General features: G+C 38.6%; 1 protein-coding gene across 2 annotated transcripts; it reads right to left on the bottom strand.

The window, feature by feature from the left end:
- Nucleotides 1–24,919, bottom strand: shox (shox homeobox). 2 transcript variants are annotated; one of them, XM_061879731.1, is made up of 6 exons: nucleotides 24,478–24,919; nucleotides 22,175–22,386; nucleotides 19,158–19,215; nucleotides 18,949–19,058; nucleotides 3,567–3,779; nucleotides 1–3,204 (listed from the first exon to the last, which is right to left on the bottom strand). In XM_061879731.1, exons 1-6 carry the CDS (start codon nucleotides 24,725–24,727, stop codon nucleotides 3,112–3,114), a joined length of 936 nt encoding a protein of 311 aa, XP_061735715.1. In that variant the 5' UTR covers nucleotides 24,728–24,919; the 3' UTR covers nucleotides 1–3,111. The 2 variants fall into 2 exon arrangements, with proteins under 2 accessions (XP_061735715.1, XP_061735716.1); XM_061879732.1 differs by having other exon boundaries at nucleotides 18,949–19,037.
- Between the last annotated feature and the right edge of the window lie 130 nt (nucleotides 24,920–25,049).

The following is a 25,049-nucleotide window of genomic DNA, read 5'->3' as shown; positions in this document are numbered from 1 at the left end:
TACAAATATTTATAACTTTATTGATAGTTTACTTGTACAAGATGTACATTCATGTTTTGTGACTTCAAAAAGGGGATGGGGGGTAGGGGTCTTGAAGGGCCAAACAAACAAACCGTTACGATGGTTGATGTTTAAGCATGCCTGAAATGATAAGCGTGGCTACAACAAATTCCACGGAAACCTCGATAAAAATTCAAACCATCCCTGAAACATTTGTAAACTTGGACACGCTACATTTCTCTTCTTTGTTTTTTTTTTCTTCCTTCTTTCCTTTCCCACTTTAGGAAACAAAACAAAACTTCAAAAACATACAAAACAATGTAAAAAGAAAAAAAAAATTCTTACTTCATAAACTTTCAGACAAAATAGTAATAAATAAAACACGCATATGTTTAATTTAAAAAATGGAGACACGGTAAAAATGAGGGTGAGTAACAGAAAGTGGGCAGAGCTTGTGGACCTCCCAAAGGGACATAGAAAACAACACAGCAGTTTAAACAAAGGTTTAGATGATGGGGATTAGAAAAGAGAGATGAGTGTCACACACAACATGCAGATAAAGCTAATCGTTGGCTTAGTTGGGATGAACAATTCTTTTAATATTCTCTGTAGAAACCTGCAAAACTTCCTGTACAACAGGGGTGTCCAAAGCTCGCCCACCCAGGGAGTCACTTACTGAAAAATGACATGCGAGCTAGCGTCCACTACAGTGGACATTTGCTTTTTGGTCTACTTTGTGAAAGTTACACATTTGGGGGGTAAATAGCCCTCTTATTCATGTCTATAAATGTCCATTACAGTGGACATCTGTTTTGGGTCAATTTCTTTTGACAGTGTTTTAGAATTCAGGATGGAAATGGTCTTGCTATGCAAAACACAAACGTCCACTGCAGTGGACATTTGTTTTGGTCTATTTTGTCAAATGTACAAAGTTTGGGAGAAAACTAACCCCATTAGTCATGTCTATAAATGTCCATTACAGTGGACATTTGTTTTGGGTCAATTTCTTTTAACAGTGTTTTAGAATTCAGGGGGGAAAAAAATCGTCTTGCTATGCAAAACACAAACGTCCACTGCAGTGGACATTTGTTTTGGTCTATTTTGTCAAATGTACAAAGTTTGGGAGAAAACTAACCCCATTAGTCATGTCTATAAATGTCCATTGCAGTGGACATTTGTTTTGGGTCTATTTCTTTTAACAGTGTTTTAGAATTCAGGGGGGGGGGGAATCGTCTTGCAATGCAAAACACAAACGTCCACTGCAGTGGACATTTGTTTTGGTCTATTTTGTCAAACGTACACAGTTTTGGAGAAAACTAACCCCATTAGTCATGTCTATAAATGTCCATTGATGTGGACATTTGTCTATTTATTTTTTTTGGCAGCGTTTTACATTTCTGGGGGAAAAATAGCCTTGTTATGCAAAATCCAAGTCCACTACAGTTGACATTTGTGTTGGTCTATTTTGTCAAAGTTACACATTTTGGGAGAAAACTAACCCTGTTATTCATTTATATCTATAAATGTCCATTGCAGTGGACATTTGTTTTTGGTTTATTTATTTTGTCAGAATTTTGGAATTCAGGGGGTAAATGGTCCTATGCAAAACACAAGCGTCCACTGCAGTGGGCATTTGTTTAGGTCTATTCTTTCAAAGTTACACATTTTGGGGGGATAACGAACCCTGTTATTCATGTCCATGAATGTCCATTGCAGTGGACATTTGTTTTGGGTTTTATTTCTAACAGAGTTTTAGAATTCAGGGGGGTAATAGTCTTTCTATGCAAAACACAAACGTCCACTGCAGTGGACACTTGTTTTTGGTCCATTTGGTCAAAAACTAACCCTGTTATTCATGTCTATTAATGTCCATTGCACTGGACATTTGTTTTTGGTCAATTTCTTTTGGCAGACTTTCACATTTTGGGAGAAAATAATAGCCCTGTTATGCAAAACCCAGACGTCCACTGCAGTGGACATTTGTTCCCGGCCTATTTCATTTGTCAGAGTTGCACAATTTGGGGAAAAATAGCCATGTTATGCAAAACCCAGACGTCCACTGCAGTGGACATTTGTTTACGGCTTATTTCTTTTGTCAGAGTTGCACATTTGGCGGGAGAAACTAGCCCTGTTATGCAAAACCCAGACGTCCACTGCTATGGACATTTCTTTCCGGCCTATTTCCTTCTGCAGAGTTGCACATTTTCTGGTAAAGAAAATCCTTATTGTGCAAAACCCAGGCGTCCACTGCTATGGACATTTCTTTCTGGCCTATTTCTTTGGTCAGAGTTGCACATTTTGGGGAAAAATAGCCCTGTTTTTCATGTCCACAAATGTCCACTGCAGTGGACGGCAGCTCCCTAAGCTAAGGGAACAAAACATGCTGTGTTCTAAGTGACGTAGCAAATCAGTGCAAGCTAAGAATATGAATTCATTGCATCTTCAGAACATCTGCCAATATCAAATATGTCTCCCCGGTCACACTCTGGACACCCCTGAAACATGGCACCCTGTTTGTTTGTCCGGAATCCAACAAAATATACACAGCGTCAAAGAAAACCGAAACAAAATGGACTAACTTTTCTTTTCTTTTTTTTTTTGCCTCACTATTTACAGTATTGCACTTAAACTGCACACTTTGTTTTTCAGTTTGACTGACGCCTTCATGGTTCTTTTCCCAAATACTGAAACAAAATCGGTTATACCCTTTATCCTTTTCTTTTTTCTTCTTTCGGCTGATATCAAATGTCCCTCCGCTTTATTATTAGTACCTTTTAAAAAAAAAACGTAATAATAAAGTAGTATCTTGCTTCTTGTAAACACCCTGAAGTGCAAAGGCTGTCTTCACTTCTTTAGCAAACGGAAAAGGGAGAAGAAAGTCTGAGAAGGGGGTGTGGGGGGTCGTCATGGAGGTTGTCTATTTCGTCCCCGCCAAAGTCCTTGGGAAGAGACGAGCTGGAGGGCCTCCATGCACGCTTGCACACAAACATGGCGTCTTCTTCAAGTTTGTTACAGCCAACAGAGAGGCAATGAGGGGTGGGCGTCAAAGGCGTGTGTCCCCCCCACCCACCCCCCGCCCCCTCCCGTCCCTCTAACCCCCGTGGCCGGCCCTCAGACGGACATCCACATGTGTTTGTACGGTCCCCGGGTCTGTGTGATCTGTGCCTGGAGTGGACTGAGCCACTGGCCCCGCAGAAGTCCTGCCTGTTGGGGCGAAAAGTAGAAGGTGACTTCATTGGTATTTCATTAGCGCTCCGCTGGAAAAGTGGTTTGTTTTGGCAGCTGCTCTTTTTGTGACAATTTAACCCCCCCTGACCCTCCCCCTCTTTTTTTTTTTTTTAAATGTCTTCCTCCAAAAAACATACGCCCCCCTTCTCTCTGTGCTCGTCTCTCTCATGCGCTCAGTGTTTAGTTTTAGCTGTGAGGGTCACAGGCCCCGGTCTTGTGTGAGAGGCCATTATCGGGCGAGGAGGAGGGTGGTGGTGGTTGTGGAGGTGGTAGGGTGGGGTGTTGGGCGTCCCCCCGCTCGGGGGTCAGAGTCCCAGAGCCTCGGCGTGTTTCCTTGCCTTGAGTCGCAGGTCGGCGATGCTGGAGTTCTTGCTGTTGCTCTTGGCCGCCGCCGCCACCGCCGCCGCCGCCGAGGCCGAGTCGGCCAGCGAGGCGATAGGTAGTCCGAAGGGAGGGGGCGGGAACATCAGGTAGGGGGCGTGGGCGGCCAGGTGCGGGTGCAGGTGCGGGTGGGAGTGGGCAACGCCGTCCAGCTGGAGCTGCGCTTGGACCTGGAAGGGCAAAAACCAAAAGAAGCGAGTTTTAGCCGAGTGTTGCTTTTTGTGTGCCTGTCACACAGAACACCAGCAGAATGCAGAAAATTAGCATGCTAACTTTTCTATTCAGTTTTGTAGTCATACACCTCAGTCGTGTAACTTACTTGACACATGCTAACTGCTAGCATGCAAACTTTTCTAGCCAAGTTTGTAGCCGTACACCTCAGAGTCCTATAACGTAGTACAATGCTAGCTGTTAGCATGCTAGTACGTTACCATTAGCATGCTAAGTTTTGATCCAATTTGCAGCAGAACACATTGAGGCTATAAAGCGTGTTTGATTTATATTATAAACAAATAACTTGTTCTATTTAAGGATATTATTTATCTATATGACCTATACTGTATTTGTTTGCTTCCTCATATTCCTTGCGTTGCTGCCACCTAGCTGGGGGCGTGTTTATCGCTCAAGTATTATTATTATTGCCAACTATTTCAGAAGCATGGCTTTATTTCCAAGCTGCCAAGTTTCATCATCATCATCAGGAACAGGTAGCGGGAGATTGCTGTACGCTTTGACACGCCCACTCGGCGTCTCAGGGCCAATGTTAGGACAGACGTTTTACACAGACTGCCAAACATCTTGCTATCAGATAACTACATGATGACATAAAACTTGCCAGACAATCGCTTTCAACACAAAAGGGCAGAGGGAGTGTCGGGAGTTAACCCTCGCAGGCGTACAGGCACTGTCCCGTAACTACATCACAAGATAGAACATCGCCGGGTGGACTCTGTTGTCTGTTGTGCAGGAAATAAATCTGGGCAACTCCGCTCCAAATTTCCAGGTATTCTTGCTTCAACTGGCTGTTGGAAAGGGGCGACTACTTGTATTTAGTGCAAAACAGTCACACAGTTGTTTTTGCTTCACCAGTCCATGTTGGTGCTGCTGTATAACAACATCACCGCAGGCAAAGTATGGCGTTTTACCGGCATTAAGCTGCAAAATTGCCGGGTCCACCTTTTATCCCCATTCTATTATTTGTCGAGAATAGCAACACAGTATAAACGCCTGTTTTTACCAGCATTGTGAAAGGGAAAGCCTGAGAATTGACATCTCAACTTATCCTAAACTACTTTTATTGGCTTTGTGAAAGGGAAAGCTACTAACCCTGAAGACTGAACATTTTTGGCACAACTTAGTCCCAACCTTAGGTTGTTTGTACAGAACAGCAACTCGGAAAAAAAGGCATGAAGTATTTTTCAAAAGGGCTACAATACCCCCAAAGCCAGAATATTGCCAGGTCAACTTTATTATCCCTCCGTTAATGATGAAAAATCCCGACTTACAAGAAATTAGAAACACTGGAAAATTTGGTAGTCAATTTATTTTCCGCCCTAAAAGATGGAACAATCTGACTATTAAAGGCAGAAAATTGCCAGGTGAGGTTTAGGATCCCTACTTAAATGATGAAAAATCCTCACTTACAAGAAGTTAGAAATGCTGGAAAACTTGGTAGTCAATTTTATTCTTCCCCCTAAAAGATTAAACAACCTGACTTTTAAAGCCAGAACATTGCCAGGTCAAGTTTATTGCCTGCCTCCTAAAAGTTGCAAAATCCTAACTTTTAATAGACTGTTAAAAAATGGCTTCTTCCTCCACAGCCAGAAAAATGCTTGGTCAACTTTATTATCCCCCTTAAAATTTGGAAAATTCTCACTTTTACAGTGAGTTAGGAAAAGCCGAAAAATTGCCATGTCAGCTTCACTATCCCACCTTAATGATGAAAAATCCTGACTTACAAGAAGTTAGAAACACTGGAAAATTTGGTAGTCAATTATATGTTTCCCCCTAAAAGATTAAACAACCTGACTTTTAAAGCCAGAACATTGCCAGGTCAAGTTTACCACCCGCCTCCTAAAAGTTGCAAAATCCTAACTTTTTATAGACTGTTAGAAAATGGCTTCTTCCTCCACAGCCAGAAAAATGTTTGGCCAACTTTATTATCCCCCTTAAAATTTGGAAAATTCTCACTTTTACAGTGAGTTATGAAAAAACCGAAAAATTGCCAGGTCAGCTTTACTATCCCACTTTAATGATGAAAAATACTGACTTACAGGAAGTGAGAAAATTTTTACTACCCTAAAAATCGTAAAATTTCCAGGTCAACTTTATTGTCTCCTGACTTGAACAGACAATTAAAAAAAAAGCTACTATCTACAAAGTTTGAAAATCCTGACTTTTTATCAGACAGTAAGAACAAGTCTACAGTACTACTCCCAAAGCCGTCAAATTTGCCTGGTCAACTTATTTTATCCCCCTTAATGATTTGGAAAATTCTGACAAAGTCGGAAAATTGCCAGCTCAACTTTATTATCCCACCTTAAATAATGAAAAATCATTGCTTACAGTAAGTTAGCAAAGGGCTACTACCCCCCCCCCCCCCTCCCCCCCAAGCTTGAAAATGTTGGGGTCAATTACTTAAAACCCGTCAAGCTGGAAAATCCTGACATTTAGAGTTTGAAAAAGGCTACAGTACTACCCACAAAGCCGCAAAAATTGCCAGGACATCATCATTATCCCACCTTAAATTATTAAAAATTCAGACTTACAGGAAGTTAAAACCTTGTTACTAACTCAAAAGCCGGAAAATTTGGCAGTCAACTTTATTGTCCCCCTAAAAGATGGAAAATACAGATTTTTACAAACAGTTGAAAAAGGCTCCTATCCCCAAAGCCAGAAAATTCCCGGGTCAACTTTATTATCCCACCTTAAATTATGAAAAATGTTTACTTACAGGACGTTAAAAAATGGTTACTACCACAAAAGCTGGAAAATTTATCAGTCAATTTTATTGTCTCCCTAAAAGATGGAAAAGTCTGACTTTTACAGACCCTTAAAAAGGCTCCTGTCCCCAAAGCCAAACAATTACCGAGTCTGATTTATTATCCCACCTTACAGTAAATGATGAAAAATCCCACTTACAGAAAGTTAGCAAAGGGTTACTCTCCCCTAAGCTGAAATAATGTTGGGGTCAACTTCCTTAACCCCATCAAGCTGAAAAATCCTGACTTTTACAGTTTGGAAAAGGCTACAGTGCTCATAGCCAGAAAAATGCCAGGTCAACTTTATTATTCCACCTTAAATGTTGAAAAAGTTGGACTTACAGGAAGTTAAAAATGTGTTACTACCTCAAAAGCCGGAAAATTTGGCAGTCACCTTTATTGTCCCCCTAAAAGATGGAACAGCCTGACTTTTATAGCCAGAACATAGCCAGGTCAGGTTTATCACCCGCCAACACCCTAAAAGTTGGACAATCCTAACTTTTAGCAGACTGTTAGAAAATGGCTTCTTCCTCCACAGCCAGAAAAATGCTTTGTCAACTTTGTTATCCCCCTTAAAATTTGGAAAATTCGGACATTTACAGTGAGTTATGAAAAGCCGGGAAATTGCCAGGTCAGCTTTACTATCCCACTTTAATGATGAAAAATACTTACTTACAGGAAGTGAAAAAAATGTTACTCTCTCCAAAGCTGGAAAATTTGGCAGTCAACTCTATTGTCCCCCTAAAAGATGGAATAGCCTGACTCTTACAGACAGGTAAAGAAAAAGGCTCCTATCTCCAAAGCCAGAAAATTGCCGGGTCAACCTTATTATCCCACCTTAAATGATGAAAAATTCTGACTTACAGGAAGTTAAAAAAAATGTTACTACTTCAAAAGCTGGAAAATTTGGTAGTCAACTTTATTGTCCCCCTAGAAGATGGAAATACCTGACTTTTACAGACAGCTAGAACATGGCCATAATTGTATCATCTTCCCTTAAAGGTTTGGAAAATTCTGACTTTTACAAGTTGTAAATTATTGGAAAATGGCCAGGTCAACTGTATTATTCCACCTTAATGATGAAAATTCATGACTTACAGAAACCAGAACATTTGGCAGTCAACTTTATTGTCCCCCTTTTAAAAGTTGGAAAATCCTAACTTTTACAGACAGTTAAAAAGGGACATCCCAAAAACTGGTAAATGGACAAGTCATATTATTTATCGCCCAGAAAAGGTGAAAAATTCCGACTTTTACAGGAAGTTGGAAAAAGACTACTTCACCCTTAATGGGTAAATTGTCAGCTCAACTTTATTATCCCACCTTAAATTAAAAAAATAATTGCTTACAAAAAGTTAGCAAAATGGATACTATCCCCTTAGCTGGAAAATTTTGGGGTCAAATTCATTATCCTCCCCTCAAGATATAACATTTTTGGAAAAAAAAGGCCGGGAAAATGTGGTAAAGGCTAGAAAATTCTGACTATTACAGTAAGTTACAAAGTCGGAAAATTGCCAGCTCGTCTTAAGTATCCCACCTTAAATGATAAAAAATCATTGAAAGTTAGCAAAGTGCTAGTATCCCCTTAGCTGGAAAATGTGGGGGTCAACTTCATTATCCTCCCCTCAAGATAGAACATCTTTGGGGGAAAAAAAAGGCCAGGAAAATTTGGTTAAAGGCTGGAAAATTCTGACTTTTATAGTAAGTTACAAAGTTGGAAAATTGCCAGCTCGTCTTTGGTATCCCACCTTAAATAAAAAAAAATCATTGCCTACAAAAAGTTAGCAAAGTGGTACTATCCCCTTAGCTGGAAAATTTTAGGGTCAAATTCATTATTCTCCCCTCAAGATAGAACATCTTTGGAAAAAAAGGCCGCGAAAATGTGGTAAAGGCTAGAAAATTCTGACTTTTACAGTAAGTTACAAAGTCGGAAAATTGCCAGGTCGTCTTAAGTACCCCACCTTAAATGATAAAAAATCATTTCTTACAGAAAGTTAGCAAAGTGGTACTATCCCCTTAGCTGGAAAATGTGGGGGTCAACTTCATTATCCTCCCCTCAAGATAGAACATCTTTGGGGGAAAAGGCCGGGAAAATGTGGTAAAGGCTAGAAAATTCTGACTTTTACAGTAAGTTACAAAGTTGGAAAATTGCCAGCTCATCTTTGGTATCCCACCTTAAATGATAAAAAAATCATTGCTTACAGAAAGTTAGCAAAGTGCTAGTATCCCCTTAGCTGGAAAATGTGGGGGTCAACTTCATTATCCTTCCCTCAAGATAGAACATCTTTGGGAAAAAAAAATGGCCGGGAAAATGTGGTAAAGGCTGGAAAATTCTGAATTTTACAGTAAATTACAAAGTCGGAAAATTGTCAGCTCGTCTTTATTATCCTACCTTATCCACCCATCCATTTTCTATCGCTTGTCCCGTTCGGTGTCGCGGGTGGTGCTCACTTTAAATGATGAAAACTCATTGCCTACAGGAAGTTAGAAAATTGCTACTGCTCCCAGAGGCTGAACATTTTTTGCAGTAAACTGTATTGTCCTGACAAAAATCCTGACTTTTACAGACGGTAAAAAAAGGCGACTATCCTCAAAACTGGAAAATTCTGCTTTATTATCCCCTCCTAACGGTTGCAAGAGCCTGACTTTTACAGGAGTTAAAAAAGGGTTACTTCCCCTAAAGCCGGAAAATTGCCGGGTCAGCTTTTTATCCCCACTAAAAGGCGTATAATCATGACTTGTGCGGCCGGTAAGAAAGGGACTTTGATTGTGACGCCATTAATCGTTACCTCCCCCAAGCTGCTGTGTTTCCTAAGTCCCGCCCCCAACACAGTGTTGCCCAATCAAAGTCTTCTCAGGCCCGCAACACATTTGTTGAATTCAGTCGGAGGCGCTTATGACCTTTTGGAACCTTGTTATCCTGATGATGTATTCCATTGCATGAATAAACAATTTTGCACTGAAAAGATACGCTGCTATTTGGAGTTATAAATATTTATCCAGACATATTCCTGAGTCAAACGCGGCGGCGAGAGAAAGCAAGAAAGAAGCCGTATCAATTTTCACATTCTGGCCAATTATTTTGTAAAAGCAGGAGGTGAAAATTAAGCGTGCGCCGACTTCAGAGGAGCAGAAAGAAGACGAGCCGAGCCTTGCCATTTCTCATGTGGCTCAAAAAGCATGAACAAGCGAGAAAGTATTTGCTGCCTTGCTTTTCCAGGCCAAATACCAGCAAAGAAAACTTCACTACATGCCTTTTCGTGTGTGTGTGTGTGTGTGTGTGTGTGTGTGTGTGTGTGTGTGTGTGTGTGTGTGTGTGTGTGTGTGTGTGTGTGTGTGTGTGTGTGTGTGTGTGTGTGTGTGCGTGTGTGTGCGTGTGCGTGCAAAAAGATGAAAATGAAAGTGAAGTTGGACGATGTTCTGAGTTTGTGTTGCCATAGCGACACAAGGCCAAACAAGCGTAATGACAGCTGTAATATGAAAACTATTAAAGGACATGTTTGCCATGAAGTCTTAGTTCAAAGACTTGTATGATCGGAAGACCTTTGTTTGTACACTTAAAGGGATTACAATGGAGGGAGTTTTACCCCGGAACGGATTCATTCTAGTTCTGTTATTTACAAATTTGCCTTGTCCATCCATCCATTTTTTACCGCGTGTCCCTTTTGGGGTGGTGGGGGATTGCTGGAACCTATCTCAGCTGCATTCGGGCGGTAGGCGGGGTACACCCTGGACAAGTCGCTACCTCATCGTAGAAATTAGTGTTTGTCCCAATACGAATATTTTTGTACCGGTACAGATACTTTTCAGTACTTTTCTAAATAAAGGGGACCACAAAAAATGTCATTATTGGCTTTATTTTAACAAAAAATCTTAGGGTACATCAATCACATGTTTCTTATTGCAAGTTTGTCCTTAAATAAAATAGTGAACATACAAGACAACTTGTCTTTTATTAGTAAGTAAGCAAAGAAAGGTTCCTAATTAGTCTGCTGACATATGCAGTAACATATTGTATCTTTTATCTACCTATTATTTTGTTAAAATTATACAGGACAAGTTGTAGAAAATTAATTATTAATTTACTTGTTCATTAACTGTTAATATCTCTTTTAAATTCTTTTTTAACATGTTCTATCTACACTTCTGTTAAAATGTAATATTCACTTATTCTTCCGTTGTTTAATACTTTACATTAGTTTTGGATGATACCACAAATTTAGGAATCGATCCGATACCAAGTTGTTACAGGATCATACATTGGTCATATTCAAAGTCTCCATGTGTCCAGGGATATATTTCCTGAGTTCATAAACATAATCCATCCATTTTCTACCGCTTATTCCCTTTTTGGGGTGACGGGGGGCGCTGACGCCTATCTCAGCTACAATCGGGCGGAAGGCAGGGTACACCCTGGAGAAGTCGCCACCTCATCACAGGCCCAACACAGATAGACAGACAATATTCACACTCACATTCACACAGTAGGGCCAATTTAGTGTTGCCAATCAACCTATCCCCAGGTGCATGTCTTTGGAAGTGGGAGGAAGCCGGAGTACCCAGAGGGAACCCACGCATTCACGGGGAGAACATGCAAACTCCACACAGAAAGATCCCGAGCCTGGATTTGAACCAAGGACTGCAGGACCTTCGTATTGTGAGGCAGACGCACTAACCCCTCTTCCACCGTGAAGCCCATAAACATAATATACATTAAAAACAAAACGAAAGAAGATGTTGTGATGATAAAAAAATATCAACACAATCATAGTAGTAATGACTAGATACGTTACTTTACTTGGTATCATTACAGTGGATGTCAGGTGTAGATCCACCTATGGCGTTTGTTTACATTTTGACGCCAGTGAGTTCCTCGACCCCCAGTGATAATGGTACTTGTAAGAAACTTACTTTATTTGTCGCCATGGAGGCGAGGATTAGTGATTTAGAAGTAGCTAAAAAACTGCAGACTGGGGATGGACGTTAGCCACTAGTTAGCTAACCCTGTCTTAAAGCACATCTTCCTGTGGGTCTTTCAGTGTTATAACTTCACCTTTATCATTACTTTTTAAGCCAAAATGCGTCCGTTCTCCTTTTTCTGTTTACACACTGTGTCTGCTTGTAAGTACTCTGTAATAGTGCGCTGCCAAACATGCTTCTCTGCTCGTAAACCAGCAATGACATGGCGTGACTACGACGGGGGCGCCGAGGGGGTGGCGGACTTTTCAGAGGCGGTATAGTACAGAATATGATTCGTTACTATCGCGGTACTATACTAATAGCGGTACACCGTACAACCCTATTTAAAATACATATCCCCCCCAAAAAAATCAATCTTCAAACGCTGCATTGTGCTGATAGCAGTGACAATGACCATAGAACTTCAATTGATCACAACATGGCAACACACATGCTCTGTCCTGGCTGCTCAGTACAACACAGTTATAAGTTGCATTATTCGAGGAAGACAAATGACCCAAAAGCTGCTAAAACTATTCCTCAAAAGTCACACAAAAACATGCATTTAAACCTTCGTGAGTGACTGCCTGTTTTTGACTTTTGCCTTTATAGAAGTACAATGGAAAAAAGAGTGATGATAACCATAGAAAACTTAACATGTGACCTTAAACTGACTAATATATATATATATATATATATATATATATATATATATATATATATATATATATATATATATATATATATATATATATATATATATTCCTCAAAAGTCACACAAAAACATGCACGATGACTTGTTTCACTTTTCCCTCTGGATTCCTGCCTGTGACAGAAGTGAAGCAGTGACATGTGATGATAACCATAGAACCACAAGCGATTAAATGGTAAAATGGTATTGTGTAGCGCTTGTCTACCCCTTTTTAAGGAGCCCAAAGCGCTTTGACAGTATTTCCACATTCACCCATACATTCACACACATTTAGAGGGAGCTGCCATGCAAGGCGCTAACCAGGACTCACCAGGAGCAAGGGTGAAGTGTCTTGCCCAAGGACACAACAAGGATGGTAGAAGGTGGAGATTGAACCAGTAACCCTCAGATTGCTGACACGGCCACTCTCCCAACTTCGCCATGCCGTCCTCCAGTTAAAAGACTTCATTGCTTGTGCAGTCAATAGAAGTTGCATGTGGGCCACAGTTTGACCCTGGAACAGATCACTTTTAGTTCCAACGCTATTTAAGAAGCACTGCATTAACGTGGCTGTTCGGGGTCATACTTTTTTCACGCCCCCCCCTGAAGTGAATGTTTATTCATGTCCTGGTTATATGACTGCACATAATTTGGCCGTAAAAATCTGAAACTTTTTTCAAATGCGACGCATCTTGTATAGAATTTTCTTTGTTACTTAAAACATTGCGTGTTTAGTCGGTAGAAGTTGTATGGCGGCCACAGCTTGACGCTGAAACAGAACATTTGCATTCCCAACTTTTCAACATAAAATTCCTCACAAGTTGCCAAGAACACAAAAGTCGAAACATCTTTTTATGTGACTGCAAAATATCTACGTTTAGTTTTTTTTCTAGCTTTCTTATTATTCCACAACAGAAAGTTATTAAAATCTTCATTGCTTGTACAAGTTGCAAGTAGGGTTGTACGGTATACCAGTATTAGAATCGTACCGCGATACTAATGAATCATTTTCGGTACTATACCACCTCTAAAAATTAACGGACACCCCCCCCTGTTATTGTCACGTCGTGTCATTGCTAGTTTACAAGCAAAGGAGCATGTTCGGCAGCGCACACACACACAGAGTACTTACAAGCAGACAGTGTGTAGACAGAAAAGGGAGACGGACGCATTTTGGCCTAAAAACTGACGATAAAGGTGAAGTTATACCACGGGAAGAGGTGCTTTAAGACTTGGCTAGCTAGTTAGCGCCTAACATCCATCCGCAGTCGGCAGTCTTTTAGCTACTTCTAAATCACTAATCCTCGCTTCCATAGTGACAAAGTAAGTTTCTTACATGTACAATTATCACTGGAGGACGAGGAATAGCTAAAACATGCTTCACTACACACCGTAGCTAACCGGCATTACAACGTAAACAAATGCCATTGGTGGATCTACACCGACGTCCACTGTATTGATACCAAGTACAAGAGTGTATCTAGTTGATACTACTACGATTACATTGATATTTTTGGCATCACAACAAAATCCATATTATGTTTATAAACTCAGGGAATATGTCCCTGGACACCTGAGGACTTTGAATATGACCAATGTATGATCCTGTAATTACTTGGTATCCGATCGATACCCAAATTTGTGGGATCATCCAAAACTAATGTAAAGTATCAAACAACAGAAGAATAAGTGATTATTACATTTGAACAGAAGTGTAGATAGAACATGTTAAAAGAGAAAGTAAACAGATTTTAACAATAAATGAAAAAGTAATCCTTTTTACAGTTATTCCCTTATATTGTTGGGCGGCACAGCTCGGTTGATAGAGTGGCCGTGCCAGCAACTTGAGGGTTGCAGGTTCGATTCCCGCTTCCGCCATTCCTAGTCACTGCCGTTGTGTCTTTGGGCAAGACACTTTACCCACCTGCTCCCAGTGCCACCCACACTGGTTTAAATGCAACTTAGATATTGGGTTTCACTATGTAAATCGTTTTGAGTCACTTGAGAAAATCGCTATATAAATATAATTCACTTCACTTCACAAAATAATAGGTAGATAAATGACACAATATGTTACTGCATACATCAGCAGACTAATTAGGAGCCTTTGTTTGTTTACTTACTAATAAAAGACAAGTTGTCTTGTATGTTCACTTTAATATTTCAGGACAACTTGCAATAAGAAACATGTTTAATGTACAACAAAATGTTTAATTAAAATAAAGCCAATAACACAATTTTGTGTGGTCCCCTTTATTTAGAAAAATACCGAAAAGTATTGAAATACATTTAGGTACCGGTACCAAAATATTGGCGTCCAAGACGGCCACAGTTTGACACTGGAACAGATAAATTCTATTTCCAGTATGTGACCATATGATGCAGTGGTTCTCAATAATTTTATCTCATCAAAAATTGTTCACGCCCCCCTGATGTTAATGTTTATTTTTGTTGTCTGTATCTATCAAGAGAGGGTTTTTTGCACTATTTAAGAAGCACGGTATTAAAGGGGCTGTTCGGACATCATTTTTTACGTGCAATACAACTTGAAGATAAATCAAACAAAAACGGAAGTGTCAAAAAACCCCATTCTAAATGTGTTTTTAAAAAAATGAAAAATATGTATGTTTTTTATTCAGTCTGTCCTGTCCAGCCAATCGTATTATTGATGTAGATCACAGGTGTCAAAGTCAAGGCCCGGGGGCCAGTTCTGACTCGCCACATAATTCTATGAGTTTCAATAAAATACTTTTATTTGTATTTGTTTTTAACTAAATGAGTTCTCTCTCTCAATTTTGACAGAAAAAAAAAGCATTTTTAAACTTAAATATTATCGCATGATGCCAATTATATTATTATATACTGTATTGCAAAACTATTTTTGTGAGATGAAAACAAATAGCAAAATATCTGCTTGTCACCTTTATTAATGATTTTAAAGCAAGTTATACATAATAAAAAAACTTATAATCAAATGCATATACATTTGGAATAATCATGATTAATCACAGGTAACATATTGTCAATTAATTTTAAAAAAGCGTCCCTCTGAAAGCAGCCATTACTGCAATGTGGCCCTCTATGAAAATGAATGTGACTATCTGCTGTACACATTTACTTTAGAAAAGAGGATACTTGTCTTGTTGCCTTATTTGTATTTGACTTTATTAATTATTTAGGGAGAATTTTATCAAACAAAACCAGTTTTCGTTGAAAAAAACCCAAACTCAGAGCTGTTTCTATTTTAAGGAGGAATGTAGTTAATCATAGTATAGATTTAAGTATAGATTTTGAATCGAAAATTAATTCTTAATTGAATCCTTACCTCCAAGAATGGAATCATGTGGTGCCCAAAGAGTCACAGCCCTACTATTCATAGCACGTCTATTCAACTGGTGGCCTGTGTTCCAGCTCCGGCCCACCAAAGTTTTCAATTTGGTCCGCCGAACATCACCCAAATTAGTTTGATGAAACCATTCAAAACAGGGTTGATCATGTATGCAGTACTTCCAACACCCCACAGGGGGCAACAGCGAAGCACATGTTCAAGTTCAAGTACTAATGATTGTCACACAAACACACACACACACGCACACACTAGGTGTGGTGAAATTATTCTCTGCATTTGACCCATCACCCTTGATCCCCCCTTGGGAGGTGAGGGGAGCAGTGAGCAGCAGCAGTGGTAGTGGGGTGAGTAGAAGAAGATGAGACTATTGACCCTAAAAATATTCAAAATATATCGCAAAAATCTGACTTTTAACAACAACTGGACAACAAAGTATGAAATTGCTCACTTTGCGATGTCTTTTGTATTCGTGTCCGTGTTATTTTTGGCTGTTTAACTCTGCCGATCCAAACTGTTGAATACATGTAGTGCTGAAACACTAAACCTTTTGTATTTATGTAACATACACTATGGACGTTATTTGTGTAAAATACACAATGTACATTATGTATGTAAAATACACAGTAGACGTTATTAGTGTGAAATACACAATTGACGCTATTTGTGTGAAATACACAACGTGTGTTATGTATGTGAAATACACAATGGACGTTAGTGTGAAATACACAATGGACGTTAGTGTGAAATACACAATTGACGTTAGTGTGAAATACACAATTGATGTTATTTGTGTGACATACACAATGGACATTATTTATGTAAAATGCACAATGGACATTATTTGTGTAAAATATTAATGTAAAAATACACAATGTACGTTTTGTATGTGAAATACACAATGGACATTATGTAAAATACACAATGGACGTTATTTGTGGGAAATACACAATGGACATTATTTGTGTGAAATGCACAATTGATGTTGTTTGTGTAGAATACACAATGGATATTATTTGTTTTAAATACACAATGGGTGTTATTAATGTAAAAATACACAATGTACGTTATGTATGTGAAATACACAATGGACATTATGTAAAATACACAATGGACGTTATTTGTGTAAAATACACAATGGGCGTTATTTATGTAAAAATACACAATGTACGTTTTGTATGTGAAATACACAATGTACATTATGTAAAATACACAATGGACGTTATTTGTGTGAAATATACAATGGACATTATTTGTGTGAAATACACAATGGATATTATTTATGTAAAATGCACAATGGACATCATTTATGTAAAATACACAAGGGGTGTTATTAATGTAAAAATACACAATGTACATTATGAATGTGAAATACACAATGGACATTATTTGTGTAAAATACACAATGGACATTATTTGTGTAAAATACACAATGGGCGTTATTTATGTAGAAATACACAATGTACGTTTTGAATGTGAAATACACAATGGACATTATGTAAAATACACAACAGATGTTATTTGTGTGAAATACACAATGGACATTATTTGAAATGCACAATGGACGTTGTTTGTGTAGAATACACAATGGACATTTTTTGTGTTAAATACACAAGGGGGATATTAATGGCAAAATACACAATGTACGTTATGTATGTGAAATACACAATGGACATTATGTAAAATACACAATGGACGTTATTTGTGTGAAATACACAATGGATATTATTTATGTAAAATACACAATGGACATAAATTGTGAAGAATACTCGATGGGCATTATTTGTGTGAAATACACAATAGCCGTTATTTATGTAAAAATACACAATGTACGTTTTGTATGTGAAATACACATTGGACATTATATAAAATACACAATGGACGTTATTTGTGTGAAATACACAATGGACATTATTTGTGTGAAATACACAATGGAAATGATGTGAAATGCACAATGGACATTGTTTGTGTAGAATACACAATGGACATTATTTGTGTTAAATACACAAGGGGTGTTATTAATGTAAAAATACACAATGTACGTTATGTATGTAAAATACACAATTGACATTATGTAAAATACAAAATGGACATTATTTATGTAAAATGCACAATGGACGTTGTTCGTGTAGAATACACGATGGGCATTATTTGTGTAAAATACAAAATGGGCGTTATGTAAAAATACACAATGTACGTTTTGTATGTGAAATACACAATGGACATTATGTAAAATACACAATGGACGTTATTTGTGTGAAATACACAATGGACATTATTGATGTAAAATGCACAATGGACGTTTGTGTAGAATACACAATGGACGTCATTTATGTAAAATACACAATGGATATAATTTGTGCAAAATACACATTGGACATTATTTATGTACAATACACAATCGATGTTATTTGTGTAACATACACAATGGACATTAGGTGTAATATACACGTTGGATGTAATTTGTGTAAAATACACAATGGACATTATTGCTGTAATATACACAATGGATGTTATTTGTGTAAAATACACAATGGAAGTTACACTCGTGCAGTGTTTATATTTTCTGTCTTACAAACCTAAATAAAGGAAGACATAAAACCGAGGAAGAAAAACTAACTATCTGTCGGGCCGCACACGCTGCAAAGGAGTCGCGAGGGCAGAACAATGACTTTATTGACAGTTCAGTGTGAACGCAGATGTGTTTATTTTGCAATTAAGTATCTCTCAAAGGAATATAACCCGCGGAGGCCCTTTCTAAAGAAACGTCCACATTTTGATGTCCGGCCCCTCAAGGGCTCTTGTAACTGCGGCCCTCTCTATTTATTGTAGTTTTGTATTGCTTGTACTCTCAATATAAAGTGACAGCCACAGATGAGTTTGTATGTGCAAAAAAAAGTATTATTTGTGTACTACTATAGTAGTAGTAGTGTGTATTTGAGGCTACCTGTTTGAAAGCTGCACTCATCTCTCAGCATGCAGGCCTCACACTCCTGCCAGCTCAACCTGAATATCCATCAGGGCCGGGCTCCCTTTTTTCTTTTTTCCTTTTTTTAACACCCCTCCCTCCTGCCTCCCCGGCTTTCATCGTCTCTTTCATGTGTACACGCCTCACGCCGCCCCGTTGGCCTAATTAGGCCGCGGCTATGTCACAACATAGCAGGCGGAGGCTTTAAGAGCGAGGAAGTGAGCGCTGCTGCAAATGAAGGACGAGGAGGAGCGGAGGGAGGGGTGAAAGGTGCATCGCTTTGCAGCGCGGACGCACTAAGATACTGCTGAGTCATCATTTCACTCCCATGGAAGTCTTGCAGGGGAGTCCACACACCCCACCCCACCCCCATGAGTGAGAGTCAGGGGCTTACCTGCTGGAAGGGCATGCGGAGGGCCCCCATGTTGACGTAGGGCGCCACCCTGCAGGCGTCCAGGTGGCTGCCGCTGCCCAGGATGACCCCTGGAGAGAAGGGAAAGATGTCTGTCAGGCCGCCAGACAGTTGTTGTTGTGTGAGAAGAATTGTTTGCTTTTTAACAAAAATAAACACAAACAAATAATAGTAGAAAAAGCCACGTTTACCTTTGTGCATCTGGTTTTCTTGTTTCCGACATTTAGCTCTTCTGTTTTGAAACCAAACCTGCAATTTAAAAATAGCACAACATTAGATACTTAGGTCATCGTTTGTAATAACATAGCAATAAAGGGTTACACCGAGATAGGCACCAGCGACCCCAAAGGGAATAAGCTGTAGAAAATGGATGGATGGATAGCAATAAAGGTGCATGGATAACTAAGCCTTCCTCAAACATATGCAGGAAAATGATTCAAGCATATACAGGCGTGACAGTGTTCGAGGAGTTAAACCTCAAATCAGGAAAAAATATCAAGCCCAAAAAGCATAGAAAATAAAATGAGTGTCAAAGTAATTAAACATTCTGTTCTGGGGCGGCCTAAATGAAGCCTAAAAAAAGGTTAAATGAAGTCAAAACATGAAAACTACAGGAGTGTTGGCCACCAGATGAGACCCAACCAGAGTTGGCTGCTCAGTATCACGGCCACTGATTGGCTCAGCCTCAGGCAGCATTACTAATGTGGATTAAATAAAAGGGTGTTATTTCCAGGGCCTCCACAGGCTAAATTAGGGCCCTAAGCAAAATTGTATTTAGAGCCATCCCTCATTAATGTTTTTTCTATTTTTTTATTTTTGTGAATTTTGTCTACACTTATTTAATCAAACTCATATTTAATTTGATGGGCTTCACGGTGGGAGAGGGGTTTGTGCGTCTGCCTCACAATACGAAGCTCCTGCAGTCCTGGGTTCAATCCCGGGCTCGGGATCTTTCTATGTGGAGTTTGCATGTTCTCCCCGTGAATGCGTGGGTTCCCTCTGGCTTCCTCCCACTTCCAAAGACATGCACCTGGGGATAGGTTGATTGGCAACACTAAATTGGCCCTAGTGTGTGAGTGTGAATGTTGTCTGTCTATCTGTGTTGGCCCTGTGATGAGGGGGCGACTTGTCCAGGGTGTACCCCGCCTTCCGCCCGATTGTAGCTGAAATAGGCGCCAGTGACCCCAAAAGGGAATAAGCGGTAGAAAATGGATGGATGGATTTAATTTGATGCATTTTTTTATACTAAAACCAATTTGTTGGAAATAAATCGTTCAGGTGATTGTTAATTTGGTGCAAAATATTAATGTCAACAACATGAAGACTTGATTTATAAACAATTCAGAATTCAAAGCCTTTCAAGACTCGCACTGATGGCTATGTATTTATCAGTGACAGAGCAGGAAGCGGCTAGGAATAATTTTGCTGTAAATTTCCACATGTAGCGCCTCTTTTTATATTTAACATTTAGCACTTCTAATCCAGGGTTGGTGATCTCTACTTATAGGTCCGGGTGGGGCCCTGCTTACATCATGTCTGGAGGATTTTCATATTAAAAAACAACACATTTACACGTTTATATTATTCATCAACTATAAAAATATTCAGTTCATGATTAATAATTCCTACTTTCAGAAGTTAATTTGCCACGACCAATTAATAGCAATAAACGAGGGATGACTGAACATGTGAAATATGTGCGAAAAATGTGTTTAAAGTGCGAAAAAGTGCACTGTGTATTAGTTTGTTACTTTATTAACATTGCATATTATTATTTAGTTTTTTTTCCCAAATATATAAGTTGGGGTTTAACTTTATGTGTTCATTATTTAGTTGCATAAATGTAAAAAAAAACATGTTCAATGCAACCAAAAGGCTTCTGTAAATAAACAAATGAAAAAGACAAAATATTTCTATACAAATATATACAAAAAATGAGTATATAGTGTGTAAATGTGCTAGACGTTGTTTACATTATGTGCAACTACATGTTCATGAAAATATGAAACTGTACATGTGATTGTTGTCAGGCCATTAATGCTCATCATCAGGCTCCTTTTGAGGTGCACAATATTTATATCAGAGTCCTTTTCAATGATTATAATCTCACTGATGACAAAATAGGGATTGTTTGGACTTCACAGGACTCACAGTGTTGATGATGATTGGTAGTATGATGAAGTCAGTGGGAGGGAGTCGGACAACACCATAATAGTGCGTAGAATTATTTTTTTTTTTTAATCAATTTTATTATGATGATGCGCAGTTGTAAGATAAAAGTGTCTATAGTGTAAGTTAGATCTTCATTACCGACGATGCTTTTTCACAAACGCCAAATCTTTTTTTTTTTTTTTGACAGGAGACAGTGAATAATGACATTTAATTTAGCAGCGCGCGCACACACACACACACACACACACACACACACACACACACACACACACACTCACACACACTCACACACACTGACATCTATAAGTGAATTAGAGAGTCTGCTCATAACTTTCAATTACACGACGCATTGACAGCACAACACACACACAGCGAATAAAATAAACACACGTTTCCCTGCTGCACGTGAACGCAACGCTCCGATTAAGAACAACAGGAACTATATAAATTGTCATTTCAGTAGGTAGACATATTTACGTTGCACTTTACTGTTGTGTTTTCTTTTCTTTTTGTCCACGCATGGGAGATTGCGAAACAAAATTTCGATTCCTTTGTATGTCTTTACATGTAAAGAAATTGACAAATAAAGCTGACTTGACTTGACTTGATTAAATCCCATCACTCGCATTTAATTGCAGATAACGATGCGTTCGTGTTCGTTAACAAGACCACTTATTATTGGGCACAATTAATGTTCGTTTTTCTTCATATTACATATCTCACGGTATTTTTTTTTTTATCATTAAATACAGATAACCTTTTTTAAAAGTGCCAAATACCAAACTGTGTCTGTTTGAAAATAATTTGTTGAATTAAAGTATGCCATGTATGAAATTATTAAATATGTATATAATGGATGGATAATATTTTTCTTTCATTTGATGTTTTTTTTTTTTTTGGTCTATTTATTTACGAACGTTTGTTTTGACAAGAGGTGTCACTCTGAGCCTTATTTAGTCCAGCTTCATGCCAATTATCAGCACCTTCTCCACCTATAGGGACCCAGAAAGCAGGCCCCAAGCGGTCCGGGACCCACCTGGACGCGGGCCTCGGAGAGACCGAGGCGCTGGCTGAGTTCCTCCCGCATGAAGGCGTCAGGGTAGTGGGTCTCGTCGAAGAGTCTTTCCAGCTCGTTGAGTTGTTCCAGCGTGAAGTTGGTGCGACTTCGGCGCTGCTTCAGCTTGCTCTGAGCGTCCTCGTCCTCGGACTTCACCTCCTCCTTCTTGTCCTTGCTGCACTCGTAGATGCCTGCACGGAGCACAAGGTCAGTTGTACCCCCTGCGTGTGTGTGTGTGTGTGTGTGTGTGTGTGAGAGAGAGAGAGAGAGAATGTGTGTGTGTGCAACATACATCGGAATCATTGGCAAATTCAATGTCATTATGGAAGCAAACTAATTTTTTTTAATAATCATATTAAAAATGAAGGGGGGGAAAAAATTACCTGAAGGATTTTATTTTTGCACCTGCAGTTTTTTTTGCACATTGTGCTTGATAAAACATTTTCTAAAAGCTTAATAACATGCCAAACAATATCACCAAAAGTCCATTTTAAAACGATATAAAATTTCAGACTGTATTTATATTATTTACATGTGAATAATGCTGTATAATAGACTGTATTTAATATTATTCACATGTAAAAAAATACTTAAGTGTTTATTGTTTATTGTGAGCGAACTGTGGTGCTGAATCAATAAAGTTATTTCTATTCTATTCTATTACATTCTATTCTATAGGAAATAAATCAAAAAACAAAATAAATAAACATCATTTTGTTGCTTCTCTATAGCTGAGTGACATATGTTTTGTATTTCAAAGGACGATATTGGGTACATTTGAGAAAACGGAAAATATTACTTTTTTATGTTTGGAAATGTATTATATTTGTAGAGTTGAAAGTTCAAGATGTTGCTTTTGTGCCTGGAAACATATGAGTGCAAGTATAATAACATTCATAATTAATGATTAATTCCAAATGATTAATTCTAAAAAATCTCTGTCTGGAAATAACATTATTTTATTGTTTGAAATACAGTAAAAATAATCGTTTGTAACATATACGTCTGGAAGTATTATTTTATTGTTTATATGCCTTTTAAAAGAATAATTTGTACCATTTGTCTGAAAATACTATTGTTGTTTAGAAATAATCATATGTGTGGAAATATTTCGTTGTTTTAATACCTTTTAAAATAATAATTTGTAGCATTTATCTGGAAATAACATAGTTTTTGTTTAAAAAATAATCAAATATATGTGTGGAAATGTTTCATTGTTTTAAAACCTTGTAAAATAATAATTTGTAGCATTTATTTGGAAATAACATTATTTTGTTGTTTAAATTACCATATAAGTAATCATGTGTGGAAATGTCTCTTTGTCCTGATACCCTCTAAAAGATGAATTTGTAGCATTTGTCCGGAAATGACATTATTTCATTGTTTAAAATAATCATATGTGTGGAAATATTATTACATTACCTTGTAAAAGATGAATTTGTAGCATTTGTCTGCAAACAACGTTATTGTATTGTTTAAATTGCCCTAAAAATAATAATCTGTGTGGAAACATCATTTCATTGTTGTAAACCTTACAAAATAATAATTTGTAGCATTTGTCTGGAAATAACAATTTTAATTTTTTTAATTCAAATTTTAAATAGCATTATTTTATTGTTTAAATTACCATTAAAATGTGTCTGGAAATAAATGTTTAAATTACCATTATAAAAACAGTTTGTCTGGAAATAACATTATTTTATTGTTTGAATTACCTTTTTTTTAAAAATAATGTCTGGAAATAACTTTTTTTTTTCAATTTAATTGATTTAACACCTAAAATAATCATTTGTAGCATTTTTCCGAAAATAATATTTTCATTGCCCCCCAAAATAATTTGTGTGAAAATACTACAACATATTTAAAATAATGATCCGTCCATCCATTTTTTTACCGCTTATTGCCTTTTGGGGTGGCGGGGTGGGGGGGGGGGGGGGGGGGGTGGGGGGCCGCTGGCGCCTATTTTAGCTACAATCGGGCGGAAGGCAGTGTACACCCTGGACAAGTCGCCCGGCCAACACAGATAGACAGACACACTAGGGACCATTTAGTGTTGCCATATTTAAGGTTATTTGTTATGTCCAGAAATAATGTAGTTAAAAATAATAATTAGGTTGTCTTCACGTTTTTAATTTTAACGCACAGAGGACTCTTGTTTTGTAGTATTTGGGTGACAGAATGCGGATTTTAGCAGTTGTACATGTTCAGCATTAAAAAAAAAAAGTATAATATGTTAAAAAATAATTAAAAAAAATGTTTTTGGAGGGATTGACGGGGGTTACCTTCCGTGGGTCTCGTGACGCTAAAGTCCTTGAGTTTGTCCTTGTCCAGCTCGTGCACGTGCTCCTTGAACACGTGCAGCGGGCAGTGCGCGCCCTCGGTGAAGTCGTGCACGCCCTGCTCGGGGCTGGCCAGCTCGCGTGCCCGCGCCAAGCCGCTCTCCAGAACTTCCCGGTAAGTGATGGCCTCCTTGCTGCTCTCCTTGCTCTTCGCCTCGAACGACTTGGACACGAACGCCGTCAACTCTTCCATGGCGGCGAGACCCGCTATACCCCTCTTCTTTCCTCTTCTTCTTCTTCTTCTTCTTCTTGTCCTTGTCGGTGGGCGCAGACACGTCCGGACGTCCTCCTCCGCTTTGACTTAGTTTGTGTTAATAAAAAAAAAAAAAGAAAGAAAAAGAAACCAATCCCGGCGTGGACCCTCCGCGTGTGAAGGAGTGGAGGTGAGATCACTCCTGCTGTTGTGTTTTGGAGAGCTGACTATTTATACACCACCACCTCCAGAAAAAAAAGCCTCCTCCTCTTCCTCCTCCTCTCTTCCTCCTCTCTTCCTCCTCCTCCTCACGCTGCCATGG

Source organism: Nerophis ophidion, linkage group LG19 (genome assembly GCF_033978795.1).
Source record: "Nerophis ophidion isolate RoL-2023_Sa linkage group LG19, RoL_Noph_v1.0, whole genome shotgun sequence".
Classification (NCBI taxonomy): domain Eukaryota; kingdom Metazoa; phylum Chordata; class Actinopteri; order Syngnathiformes; family Syngnathidae; genus Nerophis; species Nerophis ophidion.
This window is presented reverse-complemented; position numbering and strand designations above follow the sequence as displayed.